The sequence below is a fragment of the Labrus mixtus genome, chromosome 7, assembly GCF_963584025.1.
Source record: "Labrus mixtus chromosome 7, fLabMix1.1, whole genome shotgun sequence".
In the NCBI taxonomy this organism is placed as follows: Eukaryota; Metazoa; Chordata; class Actinopteri; order Labriformes; family Labridae; genus Labrus; species Labrus mixtus.
Window position 1 is genome coordinate 9824557 of NC_083618.1, and position 19603 is coordinate 9844159.

Consider the following 19603-nt stretch of genomic DNA (forward strand, 5'->3'; position numbering starts at 1 on the left):
GGATACTATTGTACCAACACTTATGTGATAGAAGGATGACGTAGTTACATTTTGGGGGGAAAATAACCAAAAACTGAATACTGCAGTGATTTCCTGTTTTTTATAGTTTGAGGCATGCATGTGAAGCGCCGAATGTTTCCAGCTATCTGATTAGACGGATTTGCCAGAGTCATCTAGTCTCTTCTGCGTCTCACAGAGGTGTGCTGATTGATGTTGTGACACGCTGAGGGGTGACTTGTAGGTGAAAACTGAGAGGTTTTTTTTTGCTCAAACTCAGGCTCTGAGGCTGAGCTCAGTTCAGGTTGATGACAGCCGCTGACAGTTTTTGGCTCCTCTCCTTCTTTCTCTACGCGAAGTAAAGTCCCTCCTACTCCTCCAGCTCAACCCCTCCTGTCTCACGCTGCCTTCAGCCCTGCGTCTCTCACCCTGTCTCTCCCCATCATGTCCCCTCCTCACCCAATCTCAGCACCCTCAGACGCTGTCAGTCACTACCTCTCTGCTGGCGCCAGATGCAGTGTCTCCATTTCAATGGGAGCTATTTTTTCCACTTTTACATTTTCAGTGCTACTATATAAACAGAAAATAGGGCTCAGGTTACAGTGCCTTTCATTCACCTCCACCTCCTGCACCTACCTGGGCTCCTGATGCCTCCAAACTGAAGTATATCTCCATTACAACACAAGTTGATTTAACTCCTGTATTATTGGAGCACCCTGAATGTTAATTACAGTTTTGTCTTGACAAAGTAAGCAGACAACATAATCTCACTCTGGTTCTCAGCCTGATCAGATAAATCAGACTCAGAAAAGAGATTTGTTGCCGAGTCAATGAAACAGTCAAAGAATATGTCTCTGTGATTTTGGTGCAAAGCATAAAACATATAAATAGGTTAGAAAGTGGGAACAAAGTAAACAGGGTTATCTGCACTTTTGGAGAAACTTAATATATATGGATGGATGGATGGATGTTGTACTTTACTATATAGTTAAATTACTACTGGCAGTGCTGTTGCTTACAGTTATTTTCAATAACTTTCTTAATAATTAAGTAAATATTCAAATCTATCACATCAGAAAATAATGGAAAATGCTCCTCGTGCATTTTTAGGTCGTAATCGATGTCTGTGATGAATGTCTACTCAAATGTATTGACAATTGACTGCAAATCCAGAGGGAGAACTTGAGGCTCAGTGGCTTCTTAAATCATTTATTCACATGAAAGAGAAAATGAATGCAAATTATAGATAAGTGTTTTTATTGTAAGTGCTGTTAGATCTGTTTCGGGGATTGTTTTTTTTCTGACTTTTGGGAAATACTGTATGTAAAGGTTTTCTTGACGTGGCTGATAACTAATTAGTCTCAAAGTACAAAGCAACAATGACGTGTTCAGGCACTTCGCCGGAAAGACACTTTGGCCGATCAGATAAATGTCTGAAACCATATTTACAGAGTCTCAAAACAAAGATCACACTGTTTGAGTTAGAGAGGCTACCTGATTTTGTTCATGCTACATAAAAACTAATTTAAGATTTATATTAACCATTTATATATTAACAGTCAGAAAATGTCACACTTTTCTTTCGTGGCATTTTAGGAGATGTACATTTAACTAACTGTTAAAACACAAATACTGAGAAACAACACAAAGTAACAATCAGTTTACACACACAGACAGTTGTTTGCTGTAGTTTGGTTAATGAGAGGAGATCACAGATTTAAATAACTGTGTGTTCCAGATATTTTTTGTATAAAAGACAAAAATCTCATCAATGTTTTTAAAGCCTTCCTCGGGGATTTCAAGACAACAACAATTGTCTAAAGTTTATGTGCACATGTCATCAAAACATGAAAGGCCAGCAGTGAGATGTAATCCCAGTAGATTTCAGATTATTCTCACTATGAGCTCCAGTCTCCCCAGTGATAATATGCACTCTGCTCACAGAGTCAAGTCCAGCTGAGTCTTTAAAGGTCAATGTTAAATGCTCCAGTTAAAAACAAGGCTCTGTTTCTTTATCCCTTAAACATGTTGTGATGTATTGTTTGGAAAACAGCTGTAACTGTTGCACAATACTCATCATTCATTTTGTGTCATATTGGATCACATTTTGAACTTTGAAGGAAGCTGCCGCTCATGTACTTAGTAATGGCCTTCTTCAGTCAAGGTCAAAGTTAAATGGTCCGATTTTATATCACCTCACAGACACTGGGAAGTTTGTGTCCTCGGACTCACCTCCTTCTCCTCCTTTTCTTTCTCTGTTTATTTCTCCCTCTCTGTTTTTATTAGATTATTCCTTTGTGCCTCTGCCCCTCTGTTTTTTGAAACCTTACCACTCTTGTTAATGACAAGCTGCCGGTTCAGGTTGGGGTTGCTGCGGTGGGGTTGGGTGAGGGGGGTGCACATTTGGTTCAGTCCTGTGCTTTCCATTGAAGGTGACAGGAGGGGCTGTGACTTTCGGTTTTTGACCCCTGAATTCTTTATTTTTTACTAGGAGGGATCCAAGGATGAAGCTGTTGATGTGAATAGCTGCTCAAGGTGACTGGATCCCAATAAAGAGGCCGTCACCCTGGCCGGGGGGGCCTCCTTCCCATCCCAGACACAACCTTTATAGGGCCGCTTATGAGCCTGGGCCACTATTAAACCCTGTCCAGCCTGCGCTGAGGAATTTAGGGCCAGGAAACAAGGGAGTGGGGGTGGGAGAGGGACGAAAGAGGTGAAGTTGGGGTGATTGAAGGTGAAAGTTGAAAGGCATGTTCGAAGGAATCTGGTTGTTCTTTAGTCATCACCTTCAAATGTGCACCAGCCGTTTAGCTGATTCTATCTTTCTGTGCTTTTAACAGACGTTAGCAGCTAGCAGCTTTTCAGTATTTCTGCGCGTCTCTTTCACATTGTTTGTTTTGCACGTTTTTTTATTAGCAGCAGTTTGCCTGTGGCCAGCAAATGGTGTTACACAGTGTGCCATTTTCTTTAGCGAGACAGTGAGAAGGCACAGAGGGAGACAGCCGACTCTCATAAACATCCCACCTCTGTTTGTTCACATGGGGCTCGAGGTATATAGGCAGCTCTGGTTGGACGGGCCTTTCAAATAAAAATGTGAGCCTGCGCATGTGCGTGCGTGCACACAAACACACACAGATGCAAAATTCAAGATGTCAGTCAAAAAGTCAACAGAGGTATGCCTGCTCCCCCCAACTCAGCAGTAAAAAGAGAAGTCAATCAAATCTCAGCTGCCAATCAGCATTTTATCAGCGGGGCCATCTGGCCATCAGCTAATTGTGTCTCTTTTAAGTCCCTGTCAATCAGCAGTGCCCCCTCCTCCTCCCTTTTCTCTTAAAAATGTCTGCCTTTGAGCTTGCCTTCTGGCTCCGAGGGGTGGCCTGCATGGGGTAGGGGGTTGTTTGTTGACCACTCTCTCTTAATCAGTGGTTGTATTAGCTTTCATCATGGTTTCAAAGACTTTAAGAACTTATGTAAACAAGATGCTCTGATATAATAAAAGACTCTAAATGTTTCTGTTTTTTTTCCCTCTCTCTCTCTCTCTCCCTTTCTTCACAGCGGTGGAGACGCAAAGCACTAGCTCAGAGGAGATGGTGCCCAGCTCTCCTTCCCCTCCTCCCCCTCCTCGGGTCTACAAGCCGTGCTTTGTGTGCCAGGACAAGTCCTCTGGTTATCACTACGGAGTGAGCTCTTGTGAGGGCTGCAAGGTAAATGAAGCCGGAGACCCATGAAGAGTTTACTTGTGAAGTGGACAGCTGATGTCGACTAAGAGAAGAGCAGAGTGAGAACCTGATGTTCAGCTGGACTGATGTCAGCTCTGAGTGTCTGTCATGTTGTTTTAGGAAGCTGCCCTCTAGAGTTTTCTTACTAATACTACATCTTATCAATCTAGCAAATGGTAACTCTTTATTTAGCTAATATAAACTGTAAATAGATTCAGAGCAGTTTTAAATGAAAGACAAATATGTGAATTGTAAAAGATCATTTTTGTCTGTAGATTATGTGAAGAGAAAAATATCCAACTTTATTTGTTTAGCTCTTTAAAACAACCACAGTTGACCAAAGTGCTGTACAAAGTAATGTACACATACAGATAATAGTAGCCACGTTCTCACAATGTCAACACTAGATTGCTGATATGTCAAAAATGTTACCAATTTAAATAACATTTTGTTTTAATTTGCCAATTAGACAAAAACACCTATTACAGATAAAATAATGTGAATTGCATATGATGTGCTGCTTTTTTTATCCCACAAATTATCAAGCAATGACATTTAGAGATGATAATCTACAATGTAAAAAGCAATGTATCTACTTGTCTCTGAGATGTTTACAATCATCAAATGCTAATAATGGTTGCGTCAGGAAAAAGTCAGGGGAAAACCACATTTATTACAATTCTTTATCTAGGAATTATATAAATCTGTTTGTTGGACATTTTAAACCACTGGACCAACAAACATTGCCCTCCCTACGGCCATAATGCTAACATGGACTGTAACTTTCTCCCTCACGGTGAGCATTTCTTTCTGTCATGAAACAACATAAATATTTTATTTTCATTCGTTTCAGGGTTTCTTTCGGCGAAGTATCCAAAAGAACATGGTGTATACCTGCCACCGAGAAAAGAACTGTCAGATCAACAAAGTCACCCGCAACCGCTGCCAGTACTGCCGGCTGCAGAAATGCTTTGAGGTCGGCATGTCCAAAGAAGGTGAGAAGAAAACATGGACCTGTGGGATTTCTTTGCAAAAATAAAACTTAACTAATATAAGGGGGAGGGGAAGCTTATTAGGAGTCAAGGCTTTTCAAGTGAGTCATCTTCTGCCTGTGTTTCCTGTAGCGGTTCGTAATGACAGAAACAAAAAGAAGAAAGACGTGAAGGAGGAGTTGGTGCTGCCAGAGAACTACGAGCTGAGTGGAGAACTGGAGGAGCTTGTTAATAAAGTCAGCAAAGCTCACCAAGAGACCTTTCCATCTCTGTGCCAGCTAGGAAAATACACCACAGTGAGTTTTTTTTAGTTCATATCCACATGTAAACACTCCAACCAAGCAATAGCTCACCACTTTCCTGAAAGAACAAACACAGTGTCGAAGCAACACACATAAAATTCTCCCTCTTGCTCTCTCCCAGAATTCAAGTTCGGACCACAGAGTACAGCTGGACTTGGGCCTGTGGGATAAGTTCAGTGAGCTGTCCACTAAGTGCATTATAAAGATTGTGGAGTTTGCAAAGCGGCTACCAGGCTTTACCACGCTCACCATCGCTGACCAGATCACCCTCCTCAAATCTGCATGTCTGGATATCCTGGTACAAACCGAATGCTCTTTTACTCCTCTTTAACCCCCCACCTCTTCCACCTTCCCAACACTTTCCCATTTGTCACGCAGCCTAACATGTAGCGATGCGATCTTTAACAGCTTCCATCAATTCTTTAGGCTGATTTTTAATCAATATTTATTTTTGTCTTGTTTTCAGATGCTGAGAATATGCACCCGATACACACCAGAACAGGACACCATGACCTTCTCAGATGGCCTGACTCTTAACAGAACTCAGATGCATAACGCCGGTTTCGGCCCGCTCACAGATCTGGTGTTTGCCTTTGCCGGACAGCTGCTGCCTTTGGAGATGGATGACACAGAGACGGGACTTCTCAGTGCCATCTGCCTTATATGCGGAGGTAAGATTGTACCTACCAGTGTTCTTCTTCCAATGATGCAACATCCTGAAAAATTTGTTTTGGTCACATTTATTACATGCTACCAATTCCTTACATCCGTGTCTGCTATTATTTTAGACCGTATGGACCTAGAGGAGCCACAGAAGGTGGACAAGCTGCAGGAGCCTCTACTAGAGGCTCTGAAGATCTACACCCGCCGCCGACGCCCCAACAAACCTCACATGTTTCCTCGCATGCTGATGAAAGTCACAGACCTCCGAGGAATCAGTACCAAAGGTCAGTTGAGGTTATACATATCCGAACTCAACATTAGAAGTAGGGCTGGGTATGAAGCCTACATTCTATTTGGTTCCTACCAAAATAAGTCTACAATTAACAATATCAACAAGTACTTAAGGTTAGAATTCAATATCTGGTATGGATACCCACTTGAACATTTACAGAAGTTTTAGTTTCACAACCAAAATTAAGTATCATATTTGCCCCTTTGTCAGTGATTTGGGAAATTCTACATACAAATAGGCTTTTTCAAACAGAAAAGAACATCATCTGCATTTATAGAGTACATGATAAAGAATAAAGGTGTTTTTTTTCCTCCAGCCTGTGACTTAGTGATTACATTTGAATAGTGTAACATCCTAACAATCAGTCAACCTGCTTCTGTGCCTGTAGGTGCAGAAAGAGCCATCACATTGAAGACAGAGATCCCTGGACCCATGCCTCCACTGATCAGGGAGATGCTGGAAAACCCTGAAGCCTTCGAGGACAGTAGTGACTCAGGGGACAGCACTGCAGCTGCTCCCCCCGCCATTCAAGCCATCAAAAAAGAGGAGAAGGCAGCGGACGAGTCGCCCGCTGAGGAGGAAGAGGAGGAGGAGGAGGACGACTACTGGGATGAGGAGAAGGAGAGAGGTGCGGACAGTGATGGGGAGGCTTGGGGCGAGGCAGCAGCCGGAGGGCAGAAGAAAGGTGTGACTGGAAAACCACAGTGAGAGACTCAACGATTGCTGATTCCCTGTTGCCAAACAATATCTCCTTTTCGAACCCAATACTTTTAGGCTCTTAGACAACACTCGTACAGCAAGTTTTTACATATCGTGTATGTTTCAACTGAATGGAAATGTGTTAAATTCAGCATGGGAAGCAAAAGGCGAGAGAAGAAAAAGCACTAAAAGTCAGTGGGCCGAGGAGACCGCCATGCAAAATCACTGTGCCAAAATGAGACTGTATAAAAGATATTTCAAAAAGTGTTTGGTCCACCCAAAGAGGAACAATATGTGGTGGATTGAAGAAAATGCACTCCTCTGCTATCTATAAGGGCTATACTTTGTATAAAATTGATGGTAAAATACATTGCTGCAACAGTACTCAATGTGGTGCTCATTTGCCGCATATGTCTTTCGCAGAATTCCTTTTCTTGAGATATGCTACTTATTTTTGTTATTGTATGGTTTTTGTAAGCATGTACACATTTCTTCTCTTTCTGAAAGCCTGTTTGTGGGATTTTATGTTGCTTTATTTTTGTATATTATTTCACTCAGTCCTTCTCACATTTTTTACTGGACATATGAGGTTTATTTTTTTTAAGTGTGTCTTTAATTGTATGCGTTTCCGCTTTATTGGATAAAAACATAAGCAATCATCAAAATAGTAACAACAGCAACAGCAAAGAGACACCAGGTCATGAGCAGGACTCAAACTCACAATTTGACAAGCACATGGTATATTGGTAGGCAACTATAACCTTACTATGAGTTCCGGTGCTTGTGATCCAAATAAGACTCCAACAAAGAATGCAAAACAAATAAAGCAATATATCATCTTCACCTCTCAGCAAATCAACACACATACAAACAAGAAAAACTAAGACTAAAGAATCTGCAGGGTAGATTTCATGTCGTAAAACAGTCTCAGGTTGATGGTCAATACAGTATTTTAAGAAACCTTAAGGTGTGTCTGCTCCAATGTCAATACCTGACATCCATATGGATTTTTTTATAGCTTTCATTTTGATCAAGTTGTACATGCCCTTGGTACAGCATCCAGGTACTGAAAAGCCATAATATTTTCATTTGGAAAGCAAAGAATCCTCCAAACATAAAAGCAGTTTACGTCACAGGAAACCTCAGGTGTGTATGTGTGCGTGTGTGTGTGTGTGTGTGTGCATGAGTGTGTAACTGAGAGCATTTAGCAAATTAAGAATGTTGTTCTTAATGTCATTGCTGCCATAATATAGAGTGAACTATTAGCTTGCTTAAAAGAATGCACATAAAACAGGTTTTGTAGCAAAGACATTTTTCAGATTTCCACAGCTCAATCAAAGGCAGCCGGACATGTAAGCTGAACCAGGATGAGTTTGTAACCGTCCAAAATGACTAACAAATTAAAAAGCTTACATCTTATGGCCTTTCATGTCAAGTGTGTTCATGTGTACTGTATCTCTTGAGTGAGGCAAACATACATCTTGTAAAATATATTCTTAATTCTTTTGTCTTTACATTGAAACTATACAGCTTCTTTTTTTTAACATGGCAGATGTATACAATTTTCAAAGACAATGTGACTCTCACTCAGCTCGTTAAGGGAAAAGATTATCCATCAGCATGTTGAAACGCTGCAGCAGTAGCAGCAACAAGGCTGTAGCATATTTGTTCTCAAAATGAGGGAAACAATTAGTTTAAATGATGAAGTTGAAAAAAGGACTGCATGTTTCTGATCATCAAATATGGAGATGTTCACTCCTCTGAATGAAACAAAATGTTGAGCTGATCATATTTGAAGCATTTACATTTCATACAAGTTTGATTATTCTTTAGCCCCAGAAGTACAGCTAAGAGAAAATGTTGATTTATTGATAAACAACACTGATGTCAAAATTGATTTTAGACTGTTAAATGGAGATATTTGGTACTACAAAGGAGCTTAATGACCATACAAAAAGACACACAGAGTTAATATTTGCACTGTCAGCCAACTCTACTATGCTATATTGTTCTGCATAATATAATATTTCTACTTCTCATAACCATAATATTTCATAATTAGTTGTTTTCCTGTTTAATTTTTTGTTTTTGTTTTCTTGAATTTGAGCTCGTGCAATAGAAAAGCCATGATAGAGGTCTGAGGCCTCAGCTCTGTGTGGATGTCTGCATGTGACCACAACAACAACAAAAAGACCAAAGACAGATATGTAGTCACATTTTGACAAAACATTAACTGATAATAAAATTGAGTTCATCTATGTGAAATATATTAACTTTGTATTATGGGAGAATCTTTTTTGATCGTGTTACTTTTGAAGCTGGAACCATTGTATCTCTGTTGAATTGTATTGTTGTTTTTGACTTTTTATATTTACAATGTTTGTCATTTTCAAATAACTTCATGTTCAGGGATTTGGACACCTCATGAGTTTGTATTTCAATCGTTCCACAATATCTCTGTTACACACAAATGGTAAAAAAAAGAAAAGAAAAAAAGACTGGGCTGATATGTCCTTGTTACATTTTTATTTGTTGCTTCTTGTTTGCTGTTTTGTTTTATGTTTTGTCTTTCTTGTATTCGATAAAGGCGCTTTTTGTCCTCAGAGTCTCTGTGTCCACTTGTCATTTATCTGCCATCTCTTAACAAACTGATTCTTAGCATGAAACATATTATAGGACATATGAAAAATCCACTTTTACAGTGTTTTTGAAAATATATTTAGGTAACCTGAGTGTCTACCGACCCACAAAATGTGAAGTAAACCCATCCAGTCCTTTGTTTGTGGTCTGCATAAGTCTTACAACACAGAGAAAAGAGCTCTGTTTCAAATTTTCTCTCTCTCTTCTCTTGTGACGTCACAGTGGGATTTTGGAAAATACCCTCCCCTCCCCTGGTAATTACACCCATGGACTCCACCCCCAGCCAAGAGCAAAACTTTTGCGAGGGTTGCACCATTTTAATTCTCGCTAGCGAAGGAGTGATGTCTAGGCAGGGGCTCATTGCATTTAAAGAGACACACACCAAAATGGAGCGTTCTGAGAGAGCTGGTTTATTCAGGGTCACAAACCTCCTCTGCTGCTTGATTGATGTTATATTTTGACCCAAGCACAGCACAGATGTTTCATTTAGACCACAGGGGACTGAAAAGGTGGAAAAGGGGTATAATATATCCTCTTCAACTTAAATTTATAGTAATTCTTCACTGAAAGGTGGCACATATCCTACATATGTTCAACATCTCACATGTCAACACATACTTATCATCACAGTTTATTATTAAAGAGACCAGTGTCTCCAGTCAATACACTAAAATGACATAAACAGACTCTTATATTCTCCAAGTCTGACACAGTGCTCAACAAGCAGCAGCAGAACATTTAACACTCATCTGTTACACACACCCACGCTTTTCACTCAGATTCATGATTCACACTCACATGCAGAGGTTTTTGAGATGATGTGCGATCAAAAACAAGATGTCATGTAATACATTTTAAGCTATATGCAGCATCATTTGACACTTTTCTTCAAATAGTTGAAGACAAGACTGCAGAAAAAGATACAAAATGTAGAGATAAAAATCAAGAGTCTAGAATACACTGAACTGTTTCCTCGGGCAAGTGTTAAAAGTCTTCTCATAGAGCAGTAATCAAACTATCAACCTATCTATTCAAACAAACTTAAGACCTACAAATTGTGCCATGTGTTCTTTGAATACAGGCATCATTAGGTGAGAGGTTCACACAACAATAGGACATTTTTCCAAGGCTATTTTCTACACATACAGCTACAAACAGTAAAATGATAATAATCAAAAATAAGTTGAACTTTTGCATAAGTTTACAATGATCTTCCATTCTTCTCTGTGTTACCACATGGGGGCGTGAGCGAGTTCACTGCAGAATGAAAAAGAGAAAATTAGTTAATTACATTTTTCTTCTTCTGTTGGTTTATTTCATGTTTTGTTGCTGCTATTTTTACCCTCATAATAATATAACAGTTGTATTCCTCAGCTCTAGTGCACCGTCTAACTCTTTCCACAAGACAACAAAGTGCCAAGCAAGCAGACCGCCTGCTATTATAAACCCGTCTTCCAGGGAAGAGAGTGTGAATGAAGTCATGCCATTATATCTAGGGAGTGGTGGTTCATGGAAATAAAACTGGTTTGGGCATGTGTGACCTGTTAGGAAGACAGTGCAGTCACCTCAGGACGGGGCTGATGAGTTCAGGCAGAATCAGCTGCCTCCCTTCACCGGCTCGGGGATCACGTTCCTTCTTCATCACATCCTGATAAAAGACAGAAGCAGAGATGGATGGAAAACAACAAAGCTAGTCGTGGCCTAAGACTTTTTACAATACTTTATAGTCCTTGACCCTGCCCTATAGTCTGTGACCAGTGTGCAAACCTAATCTAAAGATAGTGACCCTTTCTATAGCCTGGAAGCCTTTTTTTATACCAACAGTACAGATGTCTTGGACATTCTGGACCAAAGTATAAACTATGGTGTAAAAGAAACCTGCAGGTTGAGCTGGGGGAACATAAAGACTGGATAGAGAAACTCGACAAATATTTGCACTTTGCAGGAGGTGTTTCACCTTGTCAGGTTTTGAGTAGGATGACATACCTGAGTGTCTGCTGTGTCCTCTCTGCTCTGAGTGTTCGTCTCAGCTCTGTCAGGTCGTTCCAGGTGAGCTGGCTGGAAAAGAGGTGAACACACTGAACCGGGGGGAGCTGAGGAAAATTCCCCGTCGTCCTCAGAGGAGTAGTCAGGAGCTGTTTGAATCAGTGTACACTCTTTATTCTGATAGTCATGTCTGCTGCTTTAGAATAGCTGTGCTGTAAAAAGACTTCATTACTCACTGATACATGCAGGTATTTCTACATTTGATTTATTTTCTGGTACAATCTCCAACTTCTGCTCCAGCTGATGGATGTAATTCAACAGGTCCTGTGAGCGTGGAAATTCGAACGAAGTAGAAGAATTGAAAAAGAGGAGGAAGACAAATATAAACATCAGAATGGATTAAGTGCAAATCAAAGTAAACAGTTCAAATGGTACTGTTTGTTTAAACTAGGTTTCATAGTGACCATTAAAGGTGACAGAACAAGTACACTGAACTTTTATTTTAGTAAAATACCAAATGGTCAGTTTAGAAATGCAGAATTACAAGTTCACGTCCTTAACTCAACTTTATATTTCATTAAATTAATTCACAAAGCTTCTAAATATTTCATATTATTATAACTCTTTTAACTATTGATGCATGTTTGTTTACAAAGTCTTATTGAATCTATAATAAAGATGGATAATAACATATTTACTAATGACATTTTTATACCATCAAGCTGAAACTGTAAATTAAAAAAAACTTAGGATAGAGTTCAACATTTACTTTAAAATGTGGTTGATGCAAAATGAATTCACAGAAAATGTATATACTAAAGGGATGTTGAAGTAACTTACTTAAGTTACTTTCCACCTCTGACTGTAAATCTGAGATGGAAATCTGGAAAATTGTGATTAACAATCTGATTTCTTCTGTAAAGCACATTCACACCTGCGTGCAGGTCTAGTTATCTATTCTTCTTATAAATCCTCAGCGTCATGAATGGCATATTCTGTTTTCTTTGACGATATTTTAGAAAAAATAATATTTTTTTTAGGACAACAGTTGATATTAAAGAGCTCTGTTTGAAGATGTCAGGGTCCATGGTTGTTCAACTCCACATAATCTGCCTACAGAAGATAACCCATTTGGTCCAAAGTTCAATAAAAATATCTTTCTCAAGATGCAAACAGAAAGTGATCCTATCTATAACATCAACTCAATTTATTATATCAATCCATTCCTGTATTGTGGGGGGTTCAGGAAGTATCTTGCGCCTAGTAATGGCTTTTTGTACAAGCAGAAATCAAAAATGCCAGCCTGGTATTTCTTCCCTGCCTGAAAAATCTACATTTTCTTGGTAAACTGCTGGTAAAGCTCAATAGTATGAATGCTTTGAAATGCTTTATGAAACTCTGCCTAGAAGGGTTTTTATCACTGGGCACTCCCAGAAAACATGCCTGTGGTAGGCTTCTTGACATCCTCACTGCTCCTTACATTTAGCATCTCTTCCTTCATAATGTGCTTTTGTCTTCAGTGTGACATAAAAACAAAAGAAACACTTCCACCCAGAGTCATGCCACATGTGAGAGTCTGCATATTTCCACTGAAGTTTCCACATGTCTAATCAGCTTTCACTTGATATGAAAAGCTAACCTTCTTTCTCCCATTGTTCCTAAACATAAGGCCTTTATAAAGTTTCGAGATTGCTCCCTTATTTGAATCATTTTGGTATAGTCACCTATAAATAATCTCGGTATTGTATCATCAAAGTCTGTTTTATTTCTATTGTTCAAAATAATTGCACACCTGGAGACATATGGAAAAAAAGTGATTACGTTTTTATCATCAGATTGGTCTTCACAATGAGAAGGAGAAAATTAGCTTTACACACTTGAGATGATAATCATGAATAAAGTTGTTGTATTGATTAACAAAATTGGCATAAATACCATTAACTTAAAAAAAACCTGTATAATTAAGACACATGTTTTTAACCAATAAGCTGCTGCTAAGTCATTGCCTGTTTGTCCAGCTGCTGCTCCTCACTCTCTCTCTGGGCTCTCCTCACACCGGCCTTCAGCTCCTGCAGCTCCTGCTTGGCATCACTCAGCTGCACCTGCAGGGGGCAGCACAGTATACACCCTGTGAACTCCCACTCATGTGACCTGGCTTGTCCTCAGTCCTGCAGTTGCTCACACGAGGGTGAGAAGAAATGTTTACTCACTGTTCATGGAAGCCTTTCTATTTGTGAAGTTGTGTGACTTATTAGAGAACCACGCTGAACTCTGCCATCATTCTCCTGTTTCCAAAATGTAATCTGAGCGACTGATGATGCAGATCTGGGGCATGCAAGGGGTTATTTTTGATACCTGAATGTGTTTTCGTGGTGGACATTATGTTCAAATGTACATTTCAATTTTTGAAATGTTTACTTACTCGATTGCAATCTCTCTCTCTTGTGAGCTCTACTTCAAGTTTCTCCCTCTCTATCCTTTCCTCCTGTAGCCACTCCTCCTTCCTCTGCACTTCACCGCTCAGTTCTTGTAATTTCTTTATATCAGCCTACATGAAAACAAAAAAAAAATGATGTCAGATTGACATGTGGGCTGTGCATGTTCGGCATCAGACTGCTGCATTCTCACCTCTGCTGCATGTTTGTAGGCTTCTCTTTCTAGGGCCCAGTTGGCGCGCTCCTCCCTGAGCAGCAGGTTGTCCTCAGACAGCTGCAGGGTGAGCTGGGCCACCTGCAGCCGGGCTTGGTGCAGCTCGGTGTTGGTGTGGCCCTGATGGGTGCCAAGCTCCCTCAACTCCCTGCGCAGGCTCTCAGCTACATGCTCTGCAGCCTCCAGACGCTCCTGCAGACCTCGAACCTCCACCAGAGCTGCCTCATTTTCCACCTTTAGAGGGAGATATACATTTGAAAGTAATTATGTTTATGGTTTTCTTTCTTTTGTGTTACCTAGAAGAAAAGAAGAAGCATGGACCAAAAGACCACATTCACAAGGTGGCCATTTTTACATGTCGACATGCTTAAGGGGAGGGCCTCAAATGATGCTTTGACATACTGTTGTATTTAAGCTCGTGAGAATTATAAATGTAAATCTGACACATTTTTCAACACTTCCAGATTGATCAGAAGTTTAGGTTAATCCATCAGCCGATTTTTTCCACTTAAAAAATATGTTTGATTACTCTTAAGCTACCATTACACAACAAAGCATTGAACCACATACATTTCTTATGATACGCTTTATACTGATTACTGTGATCACTGTTTCATAGTGTTTTACAAAATGTTTTTTTTAAAGGAGCTTATTCCCAGCTAGTGTTATAATTCCATTTACAGCAGCATTTAACCACAGACTACATCAAAGTATCTATTGTTAAGGTTAGCTTAAGGTTAGCTATTTGATAGTTTTACAAATGAAAAATCAAAGTTGTGAAATACTAGCTAACCCCTTCTCATGTAAAGCTAGGATTTTATTAATTCTTTTTATTGTTTTGTGTGACACTATCAAGCATACCATTTAGTCTCCTCAAGGCTAACTGTAACAGTAGCTAATATGTTGTTGAAGCTAACATTAACTGTTGTCTGGTAGCTAATCTGTTATCTTATACAGTGTTTAAAAAATATGGTGCAATGAACGCCCAGATGAACACTTTCTGTTTTATTTTCAGGTGCTTATCTATCTTGAATATAAATACCTGCAGAGACTTTCTCTTCTCCTCGTCATGTGTCATTTGACTGGACATTTTTTTCACTCTTTCCTTGAGTCTGTGGGACAAAAACAATATAGGTTTAGGCCTAGGGAAATACATATACCAAGATGTTTGAGCTAATGTGTGTCTGAAACCCTTGCCTTTCCAGTTCCATGTTTCCCTCTTTGTCACTGTCAGTCAGGACCTTCATGTCCTCCTCCAGGTCTCTGACTCGCTGCTCACTCTCGGCTTTCTCAGCCATAAGTTTACTCAGTACATAGGTCAGATTTTCCTGACTGTATTTCACGTCCTTTTAATGTTGAGGAGAAAAGACAAATGAATGAAACAAATTGTATGTTTTTGATCCAAAACATGTTATTCTGTAAAAGTGAAATACCCCAAAACTTTGGATGTACCTTGTGTTTACCCTCTACCTTCTTCAGTGTGTCACTGTTGTGTCTCAAGTTGTCTCTGAGCTCTGTGATCTCCCCCTTCATAGCTTCCCTTTCAAGCTCCCACTCCATCTTTCCTAGTTTGCTGTTTTCTCTCTCCTGCTCTCTCTCCTTTTTGGCCTCGTCCAGAGCATGCTGTATACCTACTTGTTTTTGTAAGCACTCCTCCAGCTGACTCTGCTCACAACATGGGGAGAAGGAGGGTTTTTTTTTATATACATTTAAATGCAAAAAGGATGAATTTTCATCTCATCTTAGCATAACTGCCAATTTATTATACTACAAACCCCAATTCTTAAAAAGTTGGTAGGTAACCTGCACATTTGTTAAGGCACTTTTAATATTAAACCATATATAGAGGTTTTAGAGCAACATATATTCTGTCAAATAGAAAACTTATTTTTCAGGATAGGCCTCGCTTACTTCTGTAAGACAATGTCAAATCACATTGTGGACGTATTAAAACAGCATGGCGTCGTAGTAAAAGAGACCAGCTGGTAATACGGCCTTCCTGCGGTCTCAACTTGTCACACATTGAAAATGTTTGGCACATTATGAAGCATGTACTAATACATACTCAAAAATATGTTGCAACAAATTCTTAAACATGACCCTGTGACAACTTTTTTTGAAGCCTGTTGCTGGTATCAATTTCAAAATGTGAATACAATTTTCCAAAATAACAACATTTCTCATATTGTGTTTAAGGGATTTTGCAACCGACTATTTAGGAATTGGGGTTGTAGTGGTACTGCATTGCCCTGTGATGGAAAAGTGTTATCCTTTTCATTTGACCGACCTGAAGTAGCTGGGCCCTGGGGATGACTAGGAGCAGCTCCTCCTCTCCATCCTCTTCCTCGCGCTCTTCTTTCAGAGTCTCTAGCTCCTCCAGTGGCTTTGGAGCACAGAAAGTGAAGGGCCGACTGCGGGCACACACCTCTCCTTTCTCATCCACATACACAAACTCATACTCCACAGGACTCGGTTGAGGCAGGTAGAAGGCTGTATGAAATTGACACAATAATGTGTAAATTTGTTGTTTTTGTTTGGGTTGCAAGTTACACTTAGGGTTGACCATAATGCGTTTAATACATAAAACAACTATAGCAGCTATTAAATTGGCTTTTGCTGACCTCTGGTGGTTTAACCTCTCATCCCGCTGAAGGGATTTGGCAGTACCATGAGGGCAGAGTAAACTGACCACAACCAATCTTCAGTGATGTGTACACGTATTCATCAAGACTGCTATTTCCCTCTGTCATCATGCTAAAGGTGGCATGTTCAAATTCTGTTATCATGATGCACTGCTGTGTTTCAGGATTGTAAATCATGTAAACCTTCATTTGTTAAGATCAGAGAATAAACTCTGATGTTGAACATAGGAAGGTAGCGATCAGCTTAGGTAAGTGAAACCTGCACTATTGGGTCACAATCAGGCTTTGTTAGGGCTGAGAACTTAAGTTTCATCCTCTGTGCAACAATAAGAGAGGTCAGCTGACACGGGTCACACCCTGTTTTGCTTGCTTTTCAAAATCAAACAGGGGCGGGATTTCCGCATGCCTCGCTGATATCTCCAAATGGATGAAAGAACGCCACGTTCAACTCAACCTATTATAGACTTTGCTCCTTGTCATTCAAGCCAGTCCCTGTATGCAACCACATGTTGATATCCAGCTTGGACAACCGAACTCGTGCCCACAGAGTTCCCCCGGAACTTAGGTGTCATGATTAATGACAAGCTAACCTTTAAGGTCAACGTGGCCTTGATAGCTTAGTCGTGTTTATTTGCCCTGTAACACAAGAACACATCCTACCTGTCAGAGCATGCAAACCAGCTCCTGGTACACCCTCTTGTAATATCATGCATTGACAATTGTAAACTCCTTCCTGTCAGGTCTCCCTGAATACTCATTCAGGGAGACTCAGAAGCGTGACTGGTCTTCAACCAATTCAACTGTTAGGCTGTGTCGGAGGCCAGTGCTGATAGAAGGGGTAAATAATGCTTCTCATTTGTGTCTGTCCAAAAAAAACTGCATAAGCCAGTGGCCCCATTTTGGCATCCCCAGTCAAGAAAGTCTGCCACTACCCTGGTCCTACCTTCACAACAGCCCGAGTTCTCTATAGCTAGACTCTTCTCCTCTGTTGTTCCTGGTGGTGGAATGAGTTGCCAAACTACATTTGGCCCAGAGTCCCTTTCCACCTTTAATAAACAGCTAATGACCCAACTCTTTCATGAAAAAACATATACATAATGGTATTGAATCTACTGGTGATGTTGATGAAATGATGATGACGGTGATAATGACTGAGTCAGAGGGAAATTGCTGCCATGTGAATATGGTGAATGGTCATTAAGAAATAACACTGATCTATTGACTGGTGTTAAGTGACTTTTAAGCTGAGAATTTTGGGAGGTACAACTGAAATATTAATTGTCATGTTTTTTTTTATCGTTTGGCTGGATTCTTACCATGGAAAAGTGCACAGGAGTTGACATCTGTGCACTCAGTGTAGCCTTCAGGAACAAGAGCCCATGTGTAGGTGTAATACTGTTTCACTGAAGACCAGCCCACCTTTGAAAAAATGTTTTTAAATCAGCTTATTTCCAAATGGAGATGTTTTCAGTTATAGCATGTATGAAGGGTGTTAAAGGGGGCAAAGTACCTCAAAAATGCCAATCCAGTCGCTGCTGCTCCACCTGTGCTCAGAGGTCAGGCTATAGTGACACTCCACTCTGGTTTCGGGGAAGTAAAGTTGCCCCACATTTCGAAACACCACAGTGCTTTGTTTATCCATGGTAATAGGAAGCTGTGCTGTTTAGGATGAAAACATAAGCGGATCCAATGAAACGTGCTCCAGTTTCAGCCTGGAGGAGGACAGCTGATGAAAGGTGATAGCAGAGACAGGAATGCAGCCTGGTCATAATTACGCTGGCTGCCTGTGGACTTCTAATATGTTTATCAACAACAAGATAACCTACAGGACTGTTTGTGGATCAGAAAACTCTAACATTGCACACTTTTGTGGGGATGCATCTTCTAGTCACTTATCTCAACAATACAACCTGCCAGCAGCCTTCATCATAAATTAAATCAAAACTGTAATGTGAGAGTTCCTAGAACTAGTTATGGATGACAACACTTTCCAAACCAGTTTTCGGCTAGATATTCCAAAACTGAATCTAATATCTTATAATTTATTGACATTACAGCATTTAGGAATAAGTACAACATTGAAGTAACCACAAGTAAAGAGGACAGATGTGATGTTACATTTGAATGTGTCCATCTTTTAAAAGGCATAACATATTCATCTCTTGTCCTACTTGTGAAGTTAGCAGATGAGTGTGTTTCCTTTTGTTGTCATAGTCGTTACTAACATAACATATTTATTTTTAAAGAAGATAACAGTATTGTTAAATGTAATAAATCAATGAATCGTGTGTTGTCAGTGTTTTCTTACCTTATTCTGCTGAGAGATGTGACTTTTTTTTCCTGCTGCCTCATGAAGGACAGATCTGTGCGTGAGTCTGTAGAAAGTGATAAACAATCCTGTCAGGTGCAGGAGTTTCACAACATCTTATCAACCATGTGGACCCCCCCCCCCCAGTAAACTTTGTAGTGCTTGCAGGCATCATGGGAGTTGCAGTTCAAGAGCACACAGCTTGTCAAAAGGCAAAGCGGGGCTGCAGACTTCAACTCCCATCACAGGCTACTGTTAGAAGAAACGGGATCTGCTGCTGGTTGTTGCTCATTGCAATTCTCAGTAGAGGCAGATAAGGGGGGTGGAGGGGGGCTAAAAACCTAAACAGCAAAATCTCAGAAAGTTAACTGTCCTGAAGTCAGTGAAAGACATAACAAGGAGCATGATCCTCCAAACACTTGACAATATGAGAGACCCCCATTTACTAAACTAGACTGAACGTTTTATTCAGAATATCAGAAATGTTTTGATTTTTTCCCAAATTGCTCTTTAATTTTTTATCAGGTTTAAATTGTCCTGGGTTTAAACGACATTGAGTGAAAGTCTTATTACCTAATGTTTTAGTAGTTTTTACTAAGTTTACAACTGCATTAGGACTTAAGTTTTACTTGTATTCTTTGTGATTGCTTAATATTTGTAGTACCTTGTAAAAACACTTGATGGCAGTCTAGTACAAAATAAACTAAAACATGC

General features: G+C 40.0%; 2 protein-coding genes across 4 annotated transcripts in view; one reads left to right on the forward strand and one right to left on the reverse strand.

The window, feature by feature from the left end:
• LOC132977814 (retinoic acid receptor gamma-A-like) overlaps positions 1–9330 on the forward strand; it is a 36611-nt gene extending 27281 nt beyond the window's left edge. For both annotated transcript variants that reach the window (XM_061042665.1, XM_061042666.1), the window contains 7 exons: positions 3553–3701; positions 4570–4711; positions 4841–5004; positions 5132–5308; positions 5477–5681; positions 5799–5957; positions 6354–9330. In XM_061042665.1, the coding sequence (XP_060898648.1) occupies positions 3553–3701; positions 4570–4711; positions 4841–5004; positions 5132–5308; positions 5477–5681; positions 5799–5957; positions 6354–6673 (1316 nt within the window). In that variant the 3' untranslated portion in view covers positions 6674–9330. The remainder of the gene's footprint in view (positions 1–3552; positions 3702–4569; positions 4712–4840; positions 5005–5131; positions 5309–5476; positions 5682–5798; positions 5958–6353) is intronic.
• A 592-nt stretch (positions 9331–9922) lies between these two features.
• On the reverse strand, positions 9923–19041 carry calcoco1b (calcium binding and coiled-coil domain 1b). 2 transcript variants are annotated; one of them, XM_061042694.1, is made up of 13 exons: positions 18890–19041; positions 18092–18240; positions 17898–18000; positions 16227–16429; positions 15392–15604; positions 15137–15285; positions 14982–15051; positions 13919–14173; positions 13713–13838; positions 13297–13392; positions 11527–11614; positions 10870–11439; positions 9923–10561 (listed from the first exon to the last, which is right to left on the reverse strand). In XM_061042694.1, exons 2-12 carry the CDS (start codon positions 18221–18223, stop codon positions 11258–11260), a joined length of 1617 nt encoding a protein of 538 aa, XP_060898677.1. In that variant the 5' UTR covers positions 18224–18240; positions 18890–19041; the 3' UTR covers positions 9923–10561; positions 10870–11257. The 2 variants fall into 2 exon arrangements, with proteins under 2 accessions (XP_060898677.1, XP_060898678.1); XM_061042695.1 differs by lacking the exons at positions 9923–10561; positions 10870–11439; positions 11527–11614 and adding an exon at positions 13501–13615.
• Between the last annotated feature and the right edge of the window lie 562 nt (positions 19042–19603).

Bases quoted from the DNA above. Each gene is read 5' to 3' on its own strand.
- calcoco1b (XM_061042694.1), bottom strand. From the start codon at position 18,223: ATGGATAAACAAAGCACTGTGGTGTTTCGAAATGTGGGGCAACTTTAC. The intron at 15,605-16,226 runs GTCGGTCAAATG...TGTTGTGAGCAG, and splicing joins CCAGGGCCCAGCTACTTCAG to AGTCAGCTGGAGGAGTGCTT. The intron at 13,839-13,918 runs GTGAGAATGCAG...GTTTTCATGTAG, and splicing joins CCTACAAACATGCAGCAGAG to GCTGATATAAAGAAATTACA.